Source organism: Myodes glareolus, chromosome X, assembly GCF_982192425.1.
Source record: "Myodes glareolus chromosome X, mMyoGla1.1, whole genome shotgun sequence".
Lineage (NCBI taxonomy): Eukaryota > Metazoa > Chordata > Mammalia > Rodentia > Cricetidae > Myodes > Myodes glareolus.
Genome location: NC_142053.1, coordinates 81,829,696 through 81,847,593, shown reverse-complemented (window position 1 = coordinate 81,847,593; position 17,898 = coordinate 81,829,696). Strand labels below are relative to the sequence as shown.

Genomic DNA, 17,898 nt, shown 5'->3' with positions numbered 1-17,898 from the left:
TTTCTCTGTAACTTTGGGGCCTGTCCTGGAACGAGCTCTTGTACACCAGGCTGGCCTCGAACTCACAGAGATCCGCCTGCCTCTGCTTCCCGAGTGCTGGGATTAAAGGTGTGCGCCACCACCGCCTGGCTGTCTAATTTCTTGTTGTTGAATTCTGTGTGTTCTTTATAGAGTGTAGTTACGAATGCAAAACTTTCTGTCCTGTTCTGTAGGTTATCTCTTCATTCAGTTATTTATTTATTTATTTTTTTGCTGTGCTAAAGCTTTTTAATTTCGTGAGGTCCTTTTGTCCCTTATTGCTCTTATTTCCTGAGTGACTGGAATCCTCTTCAGAAAGTCCTTGCTTATGATGATATCTTGAAGGCTTTTCTCGATCCCTTTCTTTATTGGTTTTAAAGTTTTAGGTCTTATATTAAGGTCATTAGTCCATTTTGGGTTGGTTTTCTACAGAACGAGAGGTGGGGATCTGTGTTCAACCTTCTATACAGAAATATCCAGTTTTGCTAGCACAGTTTGTTGAAAAGGATCATGATGGTTAATCTCAATTGTAAACCTGATAAGATCCATAGCCACTTGGGAGACAGGTATCTGGGCATGTAATGGGACCAGCTGTCCCAAACTCCTGCTACTGTCATTTCCCCAAAATGATGGACTGTAAGCTTGAGCTGTGAGCTAAATGAGCCCTTCCTTTCTTGTGTTTCTGTGGTCAGGCTGTCTGACCACAGCAACAGCAAAGTGACTAAGATAAAGCTGGTTTCCAACCAATGTATATTTTTTGGCAAAATAAAAATGTATATATTTGTAAAAAATCAAGTGACTATAGCTATATGAGTCTTCTATTCCATCGGTCTACCTGTCTGCTTTTGTGTGTGTGTGTGTGCTAGTAACATGCTGTTTGTGTAGTTACAATTTGAACTCAGGTATGGTGGTACCTCTAGCATTATTCTTTTTGCCTACGATTGCATTGGCTCGCTGGAAATACAACTGACTTTGCCATAAACCTCGTTGAAGCAGGGTGTGTAGGAAAAACTATCAATAATCTGCTAAGTACAACAACAAGTGTTGTGTTACATACTTCTTTTTGTGGTATATGTGTCTCTCTGTGCATATGTATATTTGTGTGTGGGTGCACTCATCACATGTATACACATGCAGGCTAGAGGCTGCTGTTGGAATGTCTTTACCACTACTCTAACTTTTTTGAGACAGGGTCTTTTTTTTTTTAAAAAAAAACTTTTATTTTACATACCAATCCCAGTTTCCTCCCCCTCCCATCCTCCCACTCCTCCCACCTTCTCCTAACCCCACCTCCCATCCACTCCTCAGAGAGAGGGAATCAACAAAGTCTAGTATATCACTTGAGGCAGTTTCAAGGCCTTCTCCCACCCCCCTATCTAGGCTGAGCATGGTATTCCTCCAAAGGGAATGGACTCTAAAAAGTGAGTTCATGCACCAGGGATAAATCGTGCTCCCACTGCCAGTGGCCACACAAACTGCCCAGGGCACACAACTGTCACCCACATTCAGAGGGCCTAGTATGGTCTTAGGCTGGTTCCCCAGGTGTCAGTCCAGAATCAATGAGCTACCACTGGCTCGAATCAGCTATTTCTATGGGTATCTCCATCATGGTTTTGGTCCCTTTGCTCATATTATCGCTCCTCCCTCTCAATGAGTGGACTTTAGAAGTTTGGCCCAGTGCTTAGTGATGGATCTCTGCATCTACTTCCATCAGTTGCTGGATGAAGGTTCTACGATGCCAATTAAGGTAGTCACCAAGCTGACTGCAGGGGAAAGCCAGTTCAGGCTCCCTCTCCACAATTGCTTAGGGTCTTAGATGGCGTCATCCTTGTGGATTCCTGGGCGTTTCCCTAGTGCCTGGTTTCTTGTTAACCCCACAATGGCGCCCTCTTTCAAGGTATCTCTTTTCTTGATCTCCCTCTCTGTCTTTTATCCAACTGGATCTTCCAGATCCCTCATGTTCTCCTCCCTGTTCCCCTTCACACCTCCCCTGCACTGCCAATTTACTAAGGAGATATTTTCTACTTACCCTTCCCTAGGGTAAGTATATCTCTGTTAGGGTTCTCATTTTTTTTTCTTCAGTGAATGCCTTTAATTGCAGCACCCCGGAGGCAGAGGCAGGTGAATTTTTGTGAGTTTGAGGCCAGCCTGGTTTATAGCGTGAGTTCCAGGACAATCAGGACTGTCCCACAGAGAAACCCTGTCTCGAAAAACAAAACAAAAACCGAAAAAAGAAAGAGAGGGTCTTTTTTTGTTGTTTTGTTGTTTGTTTGTTTTTTCAGGTCAGGGTTTCTCTGTATAACATTACTGTTGTTCTTGAAACTTGCTCTGTAGACCCACCAGACTGGCCTTGAACTCGTAGAGATCTGCCTGCTTCTACCTCCTGAGTGCTGCTGGGATTAAAAGTGTGCGCTACCACCACCCACCAAGACAGGGTCTTCTACTGAGTCAGAAGCTTGTCATTTTGATTATGCTTGCTGGCCAGTGCGTGAGTCTCCAGGATCCTCCTGTCTTTGCCTTCCCATGTGGTGATTACAGACATGTACCACCATGCCCAGAATTAAAAAAAAGAGAGTGTAGTATAATGCAACCTACTTCAACAGTGATAAGTCTTCATATCTTGCTTCGTCTATCTCCCTCAACATACATTTTCTCCTCCAGAGTCCTTAAAACTGAGCCCAAGATATATTATTTCAAGTGTGAACAGTTTTCTTTGTATCTGTAACAGATGTGACTTTAAAAAAAAACCCTAATAACCAACATGTTGTTATTGTGCTTTGCAGATTGTTGACAGTTTTTTCCTTCCTTCCTTTTTCCTTTCCTCTCTCCTTCCTCCTGTCTCTTTCTTTTCTTTCTTCCTCATTCTTCTTTATTCTTGCCTTTTTTTCTTTTTGAGATAGAGTCTGTAGCTCAGACTGGCCTCATACTCACTATATCCGCAAGGATGATTTGTATTCCTGGGATTACCGGAAGTGTTCCGCTGTCTATGTTTTATGCAGTGCTGGGGCTTGAACCCAGGGCTGCATACATCTAGGCAAGACTCTGTCATCTCAGTTACCTCATCAGTCCCCTTTCCCCCTTTTGCTTTCTTTCTTTTTCTTTAAGGAGACACAGTCTTGTCGTATTGCCTAGACTAGCTGGAACTCCCAGGCTCAAGTGATTCTCCTGCCTCAGCCTCTTGAGTGACTGGGGCTGTAGGCATGTACCACTGTACTTAAGTGTTATTGTTATTTATTGTTAATGTCTGTGCCTCTCACAGGCAGTTCCCTCCCTGGAGGGAGGGCAAGGGAGTATACTTGATAGATATCAAACTAAGGTTCAGAGAGAGAGGGTTACTTGGACAAGGTTCCAGAGCTAATGGGTGTCAGAGAGAGGCTCAGATGTAGGCAGTATGAGGTGTGTTGCTTGCCAAGACTCTACTGGGAAGCTGTGGGTCCAGCACTGAGCATGGGGTGTAGGACCTGCCCCTGGCAAATACATCAAGGGAATGGCTGCAGAATTGTCTGCCAAGGGCTTCAGTCCGATGGCTGCTTCCTTTCCTTTTCCTTCATTCTCCTTATCTTCCTCTTTTTCTATCTTCCCTCTTCTGTTGATTGACAATATTTGATTTTCTAATGAAGAAATATTTCTGCCTGAGAAAGTCTTTTAAATATAGAATCGGAAATATACTGCTCTCTCAGTGACAGCTCACAATGAATGTAGTAGAGGTACAGCTACTCTCCCCAAAGGTAAGCTGGCTTGGGAATTTTCCGTTGGCTTTTTTCTTATTTTTAAATTTTATTTATTTACTTTCTCAGGGACCAGGTAATACATTCACATGGTTAAAAAATCAGAAGGTACAAAAAGAAACAGCGCAAGTCTACCTCACTTCCCCAGCCACTTGCCACCTGGTTTCACTGCCTGAAGGCAACTGAAGTGTCCCAGTTTCTTGTGTACTTTTTCAAAGATGTTTTATGCAAATACATGCATATCCAATATACATATATATGTTCTTTATCTTCAGTGGTGGGAATTGACTCCAGGGCTTCACACACATATATTCTTTTTAAGATGGCTGTTTTTCTTAACCCCCAAGTTGTAGACATAGCCTAAAGTTTTCTTATAGTCTCTTTGGCCCTGGTGTGTGCCTAGGGGCTAGTGGAAGCCCTCATATGCACAATATTTGGGCTTGGGCTGAGACAGGCTCCCCATACAGCCCAGGCTGGTCTTGAACCACTGCTTCTACCTCTCAGGCACTGCGATTACAGGCATGTACTATCATCCACAGTTTTGGGGACTCTTTCAGATGCTCCCATCTTTGAAAAGTCAGCAGCCCCTCACAAGAGCCCATGAAGCACAGAAATACTTTGCTCTACTTTCCATGGGCGGAAAGAGACTCGGAAGGCCAAGCACCTTGCTGAAAAGCACAGGAACAGTTCATGTAGTTGTGGTAGGGCGGGGGCCAGGAGTAGTGTGTGGCTTCATCCAGCATGGGCTTTGTAGCAGCAAGAAAGTTGTTTACTCCAAAATCACAGTTTAAAAAATATTCTAGTGACACTAGTGTGGGGCTGTGGAAAAAGTAATGGAGCTTGCAGTTCTGGCTAGGGTTGTTCTCTCCCACTCACTACTGGGCAAGTCTCATCAGTTTGTAGCCTCAGTTTTCTCATCTCTTAAAGTGGGTGCGATAATACCTAGCCAGCAGGAAAGAGAATGCCATACTTCCAGTAGAAATGGCCTATAAAAAGGGGTGCATTCTAACGCTTGTCTCCTGTTTGTCATTAGAGTCACTAGGTCTGAACTTAGTACTACAGGAGCCAGGTGGACAGCAGCCTTTGGCTGCTGGGAGGGCAGGCTCACATCAGGATACACTTGCCCTGGAGCCCATTTCTCTTGGGGCTGTGCTCAGAGTCTCCTGGGCAGTAAGAACAGCCCCGAGGCTGAGCACAAGTCTGCACTGTGGGAGGTTCCAACTGACTTTGATCTTTATCTCAGAGACTTGAAAGACCATTTGCAAAAATTTTAAAATTTAGCCTGACAATTTCATACATGTACATAAATGTATTTGGATCACATTCATCCCATCACCTTCTCTTATTCCCCATCTCCTCCCGCTGAACCCCTTCTAACAAACAAGTCTCTTCCTACCCTCATGTCTTTTTTTTCTTGGCGACTGAGTTTAATTAGTGTTGCTTAGATAAGCAATTCATTTTTAGCTTATTACTTTATTTGTGGGACTAGGGGTGAAACCCAGGGCCTTTTGGATAGTAGGCAGGCATTCTACCACTGAGCTATACCCAAGCCTATTATTATTCTATTGTCAAACTAAAATGTAATTCACTAGAGGAAATCTGAAAAAATAGAGGAAAAAAACTCAAAGGCAAAACAAACCATCTTGTAATTTCCTAGTCCCAGCTGACGCTGTGGTGCTTTTCCTCATGCCCTCATAATTCCGGACAGAGCAGGTCTTAGCCTGCTGTGTTGGTTTGGTGGATGATGGTTCTACCGTTGGGTATTTCAATTTTATTTTGCAAAGTTTAAGTGATTCCTGGTTTTACCTGTCGTTCTTTTTAATCTAATGTTTTCCTCTTTTCCTTCTCCTCTTCCCTCTCTTTTGTCCTCTCTTCTCCTGTTTTTGATGTGTTAGGGGACAGAACCCAGGGCCTTGTGTGTGCTGGGCACCTGCCCTGCCACGGAACTGCACTCCAGGCTAGCGTATCCTATAGGAATGTGATGAATGGCAGCCTGGAGGCCCTGCACTAGTGCCCATTCTGGCCTGGCAGAAGGTCATCCTGTTGGGACAAAACTGAGGCCAAGCTGGTTCTTGGGTAGTGCTAGCCTAACTAGGCTCCCCTGGCACCCCCAGAATCTTCCCCCATTCCTCTCCATATTGGAGGCATATCTTTGACCAGGTCCATTCTCACTGAAAAGGCCATAGGGCACTAGCTAGCGGTTGTTTTTTTAACCACGTGGTTGCCTCTGAGGACTAACCACTACCAGGTGGTTGCCTTCACAGGGACTTTGGAGGTAGGACCCCTTGAAAGGACTGCAATGGGAACCTAAAAGTGGAATGAGCAAATCTTTGAGAGGGCCAACCTTGGCAACTGCGTGGGCATTCAGCACCTCCCAACTCTTCAATTCTTTGAAATCCCCATTCTTTCCAGTGTAAGCCAAACTGCCTTAAGGCCAGAGTGTATAATTAGAATAGTGGACATTTGAAGTACTGGTACTTCTAGTCCACCAGACACCCTTACTGTTTAATAAAAGCAAGGCTATTCCCAGCTCAGGACACACTCAGGCCTTTCTCACTCCCTTCTGTGGAATGCTCTTGCTTGCTTGCTTGGGGAAATTCAAGTTAAATATCCCTTCAGACATGCTGCTGGGGGCCTGTGGGCTGTGCCAGTTGCTCTCAATTTGGCTTTGCGCATGTATTTGCTTTTTCTTCTCTTTGCCCAAGGCCAGGTCTGGGCTGTGCTTGTGTCTCTTAGACTTGCCACAGTGGTTGAGAGAACTTAAAAATATTTGGTCAATCGGCTTATAAAATCATGCTGAATGGCTGTCTTTTCATCACCATTGCACCATCTCCCCGGGTTACACCAGCCAGTGGTCATGCGTCTCAACTATCTACACCTGAGTCGGAAGTGGCCCGTCTAATGCATGGAAACGCCCCCTGAGACTTTGTGTTCCTACCCCTGAATCTTTGGCAGGGCAGGCGCCTCCTCAGGGTGCAACAGGCTCCTTTTCATGGACACAGAGCCTGTAATTCTGCACCTTTTCTTCATGGACAGGCCCTAGCATATGACAGAGTGTGTCATCTGTGCAGGGATACACTAGTTCCCTGCGAGGGTCCAAGTTTTAGGGTGGGAGTCCTAGGCTGACCAGGGCAGAATATGGAAGTAAGAGGGTCATGTCTGACCTTTGGTGAGAGGAAAAGTGCAGAAATGTGTGCTGTCAGTGGCAGTTTACAGTGAGAAGAGCGAGGCAGAGCTAGGTTTTGAAAGATTTTATTAGAAACAACATGAGTGCACAATACTAAAACAAAAGTGGCAAGACTCCTCTTCCCCTTCCAGTCTGCTGATAGCCCCCCCTCAGGGCTCTACCAAATGGCCCTGGGGTCTAAACCTGCTTGTCTGCTGAACCCCCTCCCACTTTCCTGCTGCTTTTGACTTGTCCCCTTTAAGAAGATAAAAATACTCCCCCCCCAACTTGCTTAAAAATAATTTTGAAACATTAAAAATGGCATTGTGTGTGTGTTTTAAAATAAACACTTTAAACATTGGATGTCTTCCTCTTCCCCCTAGGCCTGGCTCTGGGGTGCCTGCCTCCTCACCCCAGGAGGCCAGCTGCCACTTGGTGCCCCTTGGAAATTTTCAGGAAGTAATTTCTTCCAAATTTCCCCTGCAGTCACAAATTCCACAAACTGCTTGCATCAACACACTGTCTTCATTATAGGCACTGCTTCCCAGCTCTGGAAATCTGATCTCTTTTTGTCAACTAGACCACATGCTTTAGATTCCCTGCAAACAGGAGAGAAAACAGAACTCAGATTCAGGTAACATATATGAATGACATACCTCAATGGAGCTGTGGAGAAGAAAAGAAGTTATATTTTGGGGCCAGTTCTCCTGCTGAGAATGGGTATGTGGTGACCCTTTTTATATGAGTAAGCCTTAAATGATGAGGGACAAAGGCCTAGATACCCTTGTTATCCTAGAAAGCAGTATACAAATCAGCAGGATTTTTGACCACCAGCTGACTGCTGAGACCAGGTGGGTCCAGGCCAATTCATGCAGCGGATCCTAGTCCAAATGTTTTTACACACACACACACACACACACACACACACACACACACACACACATACACACACACGAACATCCAGGTAACACTTTTCAGAGTTCACAGTTAACTGCATCAAATTTTCCTCTACCCCAACCTTTCTATCTCCCTTAGCAGAGCACAACCCTTCTGGCATTTTCTCTTGTGGGTACCTATGCAGTATGGAGTAATGGGCCTTCCCTTTTCCTCTGGGTCAAGAGTGCTGCTGGAAAAGCATTACACAGAACACGGCTCTAAAAGTGCTCAGTTTGTTCATTCGCTCCTTGCTCAGTCTTCTCTTTGCTCCATTTCCTTGAGCAGAACACCAGAGTTCAAGTTCTGCTTCCTGCTTGTCCTTTAAACCGGAAGGATACTGTTCTCCTTTAAGCATCAGAAGCTACAGGGTGCCTCACACCAGCAGGCATACAGTGAATGGAGAATGACAGATGAGTGGAGAGGGAGAAGGAGGTAATCAGATAAAAAAAAAAGTAGCTTTTCTAAAAATCGTACTTAGGCTTTGGTGCTGGGGATCCAATCCTGATCCTTGTGAATGCTATGAAAGCGGTCTACAATTGAGTTCTACTTTTGTAATTTTAAAATTTACAGTAAAGTCAACTTTCTCAATGCACAGACCTGATTCTGAACACACATATTTGTTCATGACACAGAAGATTCCTAACCCTTAAAGCCTTCAGCAGCATCCTTTAGAAGTCACATCCTCTTGCCTACCTGGCAGCTACTGATGTGTTCTCTGTCATTATAGTGTTGTCTTTTCAAGAGTGCCATATAAGAGTCAGATGGTGGTGGCGCACACCTTTAAGAGCCAGATGGTGGTGGCGCACACCTTTAATCCCAGCACTCGGGAGGTAGAGGCAGATGATCTCTGTGAGTTCAAGGCCAGCCTGGTCTACAGAGTGAGTTCCCGAACAGCCAGGGCTACACAGAGAAACCCTGTCTCGACCCCCCATCCAAAGAATGCCATATAAATGGAAGCAAGCACTACAGATCCACAGGAAGTTGCAAATAACAGCAACAACAAACCCCATAGTAAGGGTAGGACCTATGTGGCCTTCACCAGCTTTTTTTCCAATTAGCATCTTACATGACTGTTGTTCATATCAAAACTAGGAAGTTGACATTCACATAATTCATAGATATTATTCATATTTCATGAATCTGACTTGTACTTATATGTTAATAAGTATATAGTTCTATCCAATTTTATCACAAGTATAGATCCATATAATCTTTATTTCATGACTCAGAACTATGGCATCACAATGTATGTCCCTGCTCTTCCTACCCCTTTAAAATCCAGTCATTCCCATCCTTCCCCCTTCACCTTCTCTAAGCCCTGGTGACCATTAATGTTCTCCATCTCTAAAACAGTTTCATTTCCAGAATGTTACATAAGTGGACTATTATAGTACATAAAATTTCGTGACTGCCATTTCCACTGCCCTTAAGATCTATCCAAAATGGAGATAGAGAAGGTTATAAGGTTGAATATGATCAATGCATATGGTACATATGTATGAAAACACCAGTGAAACATTATTTTGTATAATTAATAAATGTAAAAAGCCTATTTAAGTTGCTGTGTGCACGAAATACCTGTGCATGTGTCATAGTCTGTTTAACCACCATGCACTGAAGGAGAATTGAGCTTTCTGGCTATTATGAATAAAGTTTATATTTCACATACAGGGTTTTGTGTAAACACAGTGTACATTTAATTGTCTTTTTTGTTTTGTTTGAGCCAGGGTTTCTCTGTGTAGCCCTGGCTGTCCTGGAACTTGCTCTGTAGACCAGACTGGTCTCAAACTCAGAGACCTACCTGCCTCTGCCTCTGTAATACATTTAGTTTTTTTTTAAATATTTATTTATTTATTTATTATATATACAATATTCTTTCTGCGTGTATGTCTACAGGCCAGAAGAGGGCACCAGACCTCATTACAGATGGTTGTGAGCCACCATGTGGTTGCTGGGAATTGAACTCAGGACCTTTGGAAGAGCAGGCAATGCTCTAAACCACTGAGCCATCTCTCCAGCCCATTATACATTTAGTTTTATAAGAAACTGCCGAAGTGCTTTTCAGAGTCACTGTGTCATTTATACTCTTGCCAGGGATCTGGTTTCTGTGGAGAAACCTTGCCAGCATGCAGAATTGTTTGTTTTGCCTATTCTGATGGGTATATGGTGGTATCTTGTTGTGATCTCATTTTGATGTCTCCTAATAGTTAATGGTGTTAAACATCTTTTATGTGTTAATTTGCTATTTGTATCCCCCTTTTTATGTCTTATGCCCATTTTTTAATTTGCAGTTTTTCTACTGTTGAGTTTGGAGAGCTCTTTGTATGTTTTAGATACAAATCTGTTGTTGGGTTTATGATTTGCAAACATTTTATCTCAGTACATTTGTTATCTCTGCATTCTGCTAACAAGTCTTTTGTAAAGCTAAAATTAATTTTGATGAGGCCAAATTCAGCAGTTTTTTTCTTATATTTTGGATCATGTTTTTGGTGTTTGAAACTAACTCAAAATCCTTGGACCATGCCTGATTCTTCATGTCTTCGTTCATGGCCCTTTATGTCTTATGAGCTGCCAAACCTAACTTCAAGATTTGTCTGAGTTCTGTCTCCTTTATCTTATACTACCTTAACCTCTGTCACATCTCTTTCTTCAGGTCACTGCCTCAGCCTCTTCACTGATGCTCCTCTTGATTGTAGGGCTGCTTCTTGCTCACTGCTAACTGTGGCCCCACCCCTGACTATCTGGGAGTAAAGCCTAAAGCTTTATTTAGACAGAACTTCATATGTAGGCCCTGACCATACATGTGAGCCTCTGCTGAGGACAGCCCACGGGGAACCCCACTACTGAAGCAAGGATCCCTCCATTTGTAAGCATAGCCAGTGCTTGGGGACTAAATGAATCCATGAAAGGATAAGACTCTGGGGCATTGTGATTTAGCCACAGATGACCACAGAAAGGAAAGCCTGGTGCTGCATTCTATTACACCTGACTTCCTCTGTCATTACATTTGGAGGCAATTAAGTAAAACAGAAGAAATAATTTCCACCAAAAGTGGATGATGAGCAACATTGAATTTGGGTAACCAAAACCACGTAAGCTTAAATAATGTCCACTGTTTTTCTCCCGATGTCCAGCTTTTCTAGCAGTAGGTGGTAGCCTGATGAAATTCGAAGGCCAACACAGTTTGAGGCCTGGGAGACAGTGGAAGGGAAAGTTTCAAATATAACTAACTCAGAGACATCTTGAGATTAGGCTTCAGATTAGAGGGAGCAAACCTAGATGTCCAGAGAGCCAGAGAATCCAGTGCATGTGAGCAAAATCCAACTAGGGCAAGACATGGAGCTGTTATGATGCTTTTTTTTATCATTTTCCCACCTTGAATCATGACCAGTATAATAAATACTTTCATGCTGGGTGTGGTGATACACACTTTTCACCCTAACAGTTGGGTTCAGAAGCAGGCAGACCTCCCCATTCGAGACCAGCCTGGTCTAAACATTGAATTCCAGGGCAACTAGTGATACATGGTTAGACTGTATCTCAAAAACGTTTTCCTTTTTGCTCAACTACTATACAAATAAGGACAACTAAAAGAGTGTGGGCAAAACCCATGCTTGGCCTAGAGTAAGACATACAAATGGAAGGGATAGGGTTTGTGGCAAACAAGATGCACATGCTTGCAAGTGAATCCTGCCATTCTTTACTAGGCAGGCATAGAGGCCCCATGAGTCTAGATTTGTTCATTTCCCAAGTGAAGACAGAAATACATATTTTAATGCAAAGTATCCACAGTGCGAAGTGTGGGTTACTGAAAATTTTGAAGATATGAATAGTCAAATTACTTTTGGAAGCAAAATGTAGCTTGTGAGCTGTTCATGACTTCTAGTTTACACTCAGGACACTCCATTTCCTTCTCAATATTCTGGTCTGGATAATTAGTTATACTAAGTCTTCATCTCTGATATACAAGAAGACCTTCAGAACCAAGACTCAGGAGGCCTGGGTTCTTTTTGATTCATTGGTTCATTCTTTCTGGTTTTCTGAGACAATGTTTTGCTCTGTAGCCCAGACTGGCCTCAAACTGAAGCTTCTCCTCCCTCAGCCTCCCAAGTCCACTGACAGACTCATTTGCCTATCCAGCTTTTCAGTGAACATTTATGTAGTGGTTTGCTTGTGCTATGTCCCTTGCTAGGTGCTAGTAAGTTTTTTTCTTAATCTTTCCTTTTTAATTAATAGACTTAGAGCAGCTTCAGGTTTGCAGAAAGACTGAGCAGGGTGCACCCAACTAATGCAAAACGTTAATGGAAGAAAAGGAACACGTAAGTGCTTCCTGAACTTCCTGATCCCACAGTTGATCCACTCACCTACTGAAAGTCCTCTTGGTTACTTCCATGTTTGGATGGTTATGAATCAATATGCTCTAAACATTCATGTACAGCTTTTTTATGGACATGAGGAGTTTTAACTTACTTGGGCAGATACCAAGGAAGCCATTGCTGGATCACACAGTAAGACTGCTTAGCTTTGGCACAAAGTGGTAAACTGTCCTCCCAAGGGGCTGCACTATTTTATGTCCTCACCAACAAAGACTGAGAGTCCCCAAGGCTCCTAGTCTCCAGCACTTGGTTTTGGCAACATCTGTTCGAATAGGTGTGTCGTGCTATCTTGTTGCTTTAATTTGCAGTTCCTTTGTGGCACACAATGTTGAACATTTACCCATACAAGTTCTTGCCATCTGTATATCTTGCATGAGCTTCTTTTCATATCTTTTGCCATCTCCAATTTGGGTTCTTTGTTTTCCTATTGTTGAGCTGGTTCTTCATATAGTGGATATATTCTCCAGTCTGAGACTTGTCTTCTATGATTATTTAGTCTTTTTAAATATAGACTAGTGTTGTCCAAAAGAGCTAGCTATGAGGTAGGCTGATAGGAGTGAGCACTTAGAATATAAAAACAGACCACTGGTGTTTTTGTCCCTTCTGTCATGGTTCTGAATTGAGATTTTATTTCTTCCTCTGTTTATAACCTTCCTCTTCAATCCGTTATCAAGTCCTGTGATTCAATTCCAAAACAGACAGCAAATCCATGCACTTCTCCCCCTTCACTACTGTTACATCTATGAACCACAACTACCCTTTGCATGGAGATCTCTTGTAGCTTTGAAGCTGGCTCCCTGATTCTCTCCCTGTCCCTTATACTCAACTATGTATCAGCCAGGGTATTTCTATTAGTGCCCAGGCTAGACCTCATGAGTTATAGTCACATGGGCTTCTTGTATGGCTTGAACACGAGTCTCCCCTTACAAGGCATGCCCTTCCTTCAAACTTGCCATTCATCCTCTCTGGATGCTGTCCTTGGATAGTCTATTTTTGACCCATCTCATCACTTCTGTCACCTTGAGTCTACAGGTTTGAACTGAAAAGTCACCTCTGAGGGGCCTTAGGGACACCCAAGTTAAATAGCCACCCCAGTCACTTTTCTGCCATGTGGTCCTGTTTTATTTTCATCAACGCGTCCAGCACACTAGAAGCATCTGTGTTTCTTTACTTGCTGTCAGTCTGTCTCTCCCCAAAGGCTCTTTGCAGGTGGCAGCAGTGTCCACCATGTTCACTTCTCTGTAGCCAGCATCCTTTACAGAGCCTGGCACACAGCAGGGACGCAAGTCCCAGTCACTGAAGGAATTAATGCCTGTAGAGTCACGGGGCGGGGCAGCTGACTGAGTACTTTCATGCTCAACTCAGAAGCTGAAACTTGGCTCATTCCTCTTAAGGACCTTATTATAAACATGGTTCAGGCAAGCAAATACATGGCAATAAATGGAGACTCAACATTTTGGGCTGGGTGACAAATGAGATTTTAGCCCCCTTTTAAATTAGTACAAATTAATTGTACAAAAAATGGGGTTCAGCCGGGTACAGTGGTACACACCTTTAATCCCAGAATTTAGGAAGCAGAGGCAGGCAGATCTCTGAGTTTGAGGCCAGCTTGGTCTACAGAGCGAGTTCCAGGACTGCTAGGGCTGTTATACAGAGAAAGCCCTATCTCGAAAAACCAAAAAGAATGGGTTCTTGCCAGCCTCTACTCCTGGCGTCATGGTGACACTTTCATATATGAGTATAATGTACTTTTATTATACTCAATCTCATTACCCTCTTCTGTTCGCTTCCCCAACAAATAATTGTGAAGACAATACTATAGCAGGCTGGAGGAACGCCAAAGTGACCCTAGGAGCGCTGGAGGCCGAATGCCCCCTCAGAGGAACAGAAGGTCTCACCGCAGATGCCATTGTGGAGGGCAAAGGGAAAGAGGTTGCAGGCCGCAGGAATATAGTAGTAAGTATATAGACAACCACAAGGTTTTGTGGCCAGAACTCAGGATGGTGGGCAAGGAGAGAGTGAAGTGGCCAGGATTTTAGGGAGGAGAGGGGTGACTTGTATGATCTAGAGAGGGTTTTCTAGTTGATGATAGTTGTGAGGGTCTTTCTCTTAACTGGGGGCAATGGCAGTCCAGTAGTTCTTCTTTTCTTAAAAGAAAATGAATTATTACTGCTGAGTCATCCTCCAGCCCTCTTTTGAGATGGCATCACTTTGTAGCCCAAGATGCCCTGGACACACTAAATTAGCTGAGACTGGCCTTGAGCTTTGAGCAATCTTCTTGTCTCAGCCTCCAGAGTGCTAGGATGAGAGACAGCACACCTGGCTCAGTCCAAAGGAATTCTATCCAGCCTTGGGCATGTTGCTGACAAGAAGGGCTGATTTAATTTTTCAGCTGGCGATTGTCAACTGTATTGCTTGCCTTGGGATGTCAATCTTTCCTGTCATCAGAAAGCCTTTCAATGACAATTCTATAGAATCACCATTTGCCACTTGTCTTTCTCTCACCTGAATTAGAACCTGGGGTTGTGGATTAATCCCACCAGGCTTCCGACACTTCCAAGCTATCAGCACTTAAAGCACATTACCCTGTGACTTAGGGTGCTCTGCTCAGCTTGCGAGGCACCACGGCAGGCTCAAATGGAATCGAAGCAATTTCTAAAATAGCCTATGATTCATTTTTTCTCCCCTCCTGTGCCTAAATCTGCTGGCTCCATGTGGAGGGATGGGCACAAGTAACTGTAGGGGTGACATCACAGGAGCGGGCTGTGTGCCTGTCAGGCAGTGAGTGGAGATGGCCTCAGCAGTTGTCCAGCTATTGGGCTGGGTGATTGCCTCCCAGGCATTTGGGAGTCACAGCTCCCAGGTTCTTTTGTCCATGTTCCTTCTCCACATTTTTCTCCAGACAAAAATTCTGTGCTGGGAAATCAAGGATAATGGGAATAACAGAAGTAGGAAGGATAATTCAGCTTTACATCTGTATAATGCTTTAGAGTTTCAAAATGATTTGCTCCACCCAAACACCAGTGGGAAATGGAAGCTGAGATTTTCAGCTTCAACTGGAGACAAACTTTTACTGTCTTATACAAAATATTAATATCTACTGCTCACTTCAAGGCATATCCTAGCTAGGCCTTGCATGCTACTAGAAGGTCTGAGACCCTCTTCAGCATCTTGGTGCTTCCTAGAAGATGGATTCAAGGGGACAAAATGGTCTGGCAGGCCAGTCTCTTATCCATGCCATCCCATGGTAGCCAGTAAGTAGTGCCAGTCTCAGCAATGCCAGCTCCTTTTGCACACCCTGGTTTACAGTCCCAGTGGCCCCAAGACCTTTACTAGAGCCAAAGGCATGGCCACTAACTATGGAGCCTTGAAGACAGGGTGTGTCACGAACATCTGGAAGTCCCGACCGGAGTAGCTCAAAGGCCTATGAAGGAAAACCCACAATTCAGGTCACATCATCCATGCTGTGAATCTTGAAGGGAAGGGCCACTGAGTTATGAACAGCTGAGGAGTGGGGTGGAGGGATTCTTTTCTTGGAGGAGCCATAAAAATAGTTTCTAAGCAGTCTCATGTTTACTCTGTGATCTTCCAGCACCTGGTTCCAGCATGGCTTGCTGTCCCTGATGCTCTACTGTCAGGCTCAACACGACAAGCCTACCTCCATCTAGCTTTCCTCCCTTGGTCTTGTCCAGCATCATAGCTACCAACCTGGATGCCAAAGGGTTGGTCCTCTCAATTTGACATTAGATTTCAATGCCACTATTTTTTTTGATGGGGGGGGGATTGAGGCAGCAAGCCACCATCCAAGGGTGGCAGGTGCTCCTGCTATTGTAGTTCATAGCTGCCACCACCACCATCACCACTAAATGAAGTCATATGATGCAAGGCAAAATTACAGGTGTGGTCATTGTCATGAAAATGTCATCACTGCAAACCAAGATGCTTATATTCAGGCTATTCTTTCTGATTGCAATCTTGGTGGCATATAAGAGTTACCCTTTTTATGGCTCAATCTGTAAACCATATCTGGCAAGTGACAGGCATAAGAGGCAGCCAGTCACCACCTCCAAATGAGGCTTTCCAGAACTTGTTCTGCTTGCAGCGTGTGTGTGTGTGTGTGTGTGTGTGTGTGTGTGTGTGTGTGTGTGTATGCCTTAGCACACGTGTAATATAGTGGATTAAGGATCACCTCTTCAGCTTGGGACTGTTTCCTCTCTGGTTGACTGATTTTTCAATTGATTTGTATTTATTAGCTAATGAAATTAAAGTTGTAAAAATGATAACAGAAACACAATAAATCTCTCCCACAACTGGCTGTTTCTGTGTCACTATGGTGCATTCCTCACTTTGATTACTTCAAAGTCTATTATTTTGTTCTCAATTATTCTGTTTTTCTGGCACTGGAGAAAATCAATTTGTTTTATTTTCTCTTATTCATGCACTCAATTATGCTCTTCGGGCACATTTAATCACTTTGATGTTTTCATTTTATGGCCCGTCTCTAGGCACTTCAGCTGCTTTGCTGCCAACGGGCAAGCAGGACTAATTTGCATGTCACAATAGACTTGAAATTCTAACTCAATTTAGAAATCTTTATGAAATCCCCTTCCAAAATATGCTTGGAGCTGCAAAGAGGCAGAAGGATGTGGGCAAACCAGGACCCATAAAGATGCTTCTCTTTCTCAAAAGGTTGTGACATTTTGGTGCCGGTGGTGTGGGAATGTCCCCTTTCAGGTAGAGCGGAGCAGTGCAGGGGGCTGCATGTCTGTGGAGTCTGTAGCAACTTTTTAGAGACTCCTTTATCAGTTGCCCCCAGGCAACCAGGCTCTGGAGCAGGGCCTGCTACTTCTGCAATCAAATGACCCTCATTTGGTGCTGAGCTCTAGACAGCTCCCAACCTCAGATGGTTAAAGGGTCTCTGTGTAGACCAAAAGTTGTCATCAGCTAGGAATTCCAGAACTCTGAGAGCCTTACCTTATTTTCTCTAATAAACGCCTACCTTCCTTTTGCTCCTTGATCATTTTAGCACTAGGAGCTGGAGGACGACGAGTGCAGTATTATGCTTTAGGCATATGCTTTGGGAAAACAAATGCAAAAATGTTTCAACATATTGGTGCTGCCGGCTGCTCTTGAAAAAATTTTGATTTGTTTTGTGTGATAATCAGCTTCACCAGGCAGAAGAAAAAAAATGTCTATTTCCTCTTCTAAGTTTGAGCATAATCCTCACCTTTCCAGGTGGAATCCCATACCCCCACTTTCCTCTTGTGTGGCCTAGATTAACCTCAGAAAGCCTCGATTTTCTCACCTATTGAATGGAAATCGTAAATACTCCAGAGACAGCTGTACTTCTCAGCTCAACACTGCCAGGAGCTTTATATTTACACGCTACAACAGAAACCTTTCTTATATAAACTTATTTTAAACAGCTTCATCATAAAGAATAATACCTATGAAATTCAAAAGTTTCAAGCTGGTGAGATGGCTCAGCCGGCTTCCAAGACTGACAACCAGGATTTGATCCATGATGGAAAGGGAAAACTCATTCTCAAAAGCTGTCCTCTGAATACACACATAAAAGCGTAATTTTCTTTTGAGACAAGGTTTCTCTGCATAGCTTTGGAGCCTGTCTGGAACTCACTCTGCAATCCAGACTTGTCTCGAACTCACAGAGATC

At 43.7% G+C, this 17,898-nt stretch overlaps 1 protein-coding gene across 2 annotated transcripts in view; it reads right to left on the bottom strand.

The window, feature by feature from the left end:
• Positions 1-6,982: 6,982 nt before the first annotated feature.
• The window catches only part of Hdac8 (histone deacetylase 8), a 218,255-nt gene continuing 207,339 nt past the window's right edge, over positions 6,983-17,898 (bottom strand). For both annotated transcript variants that reach the window (XM_085684504.2, XM_048417771.3), the window contains one exon: positions 6,983-7,511. In XM_085684504.2, the coding sequence (XP_085540630.1) occupies positions 7,503-7,511 (9 nt within the window). In that variant the 3' untranslated portion in view covers positions 6,983-7,502. The remainder of the gene's footprint in view (positions 7,512-17,898) is intronic.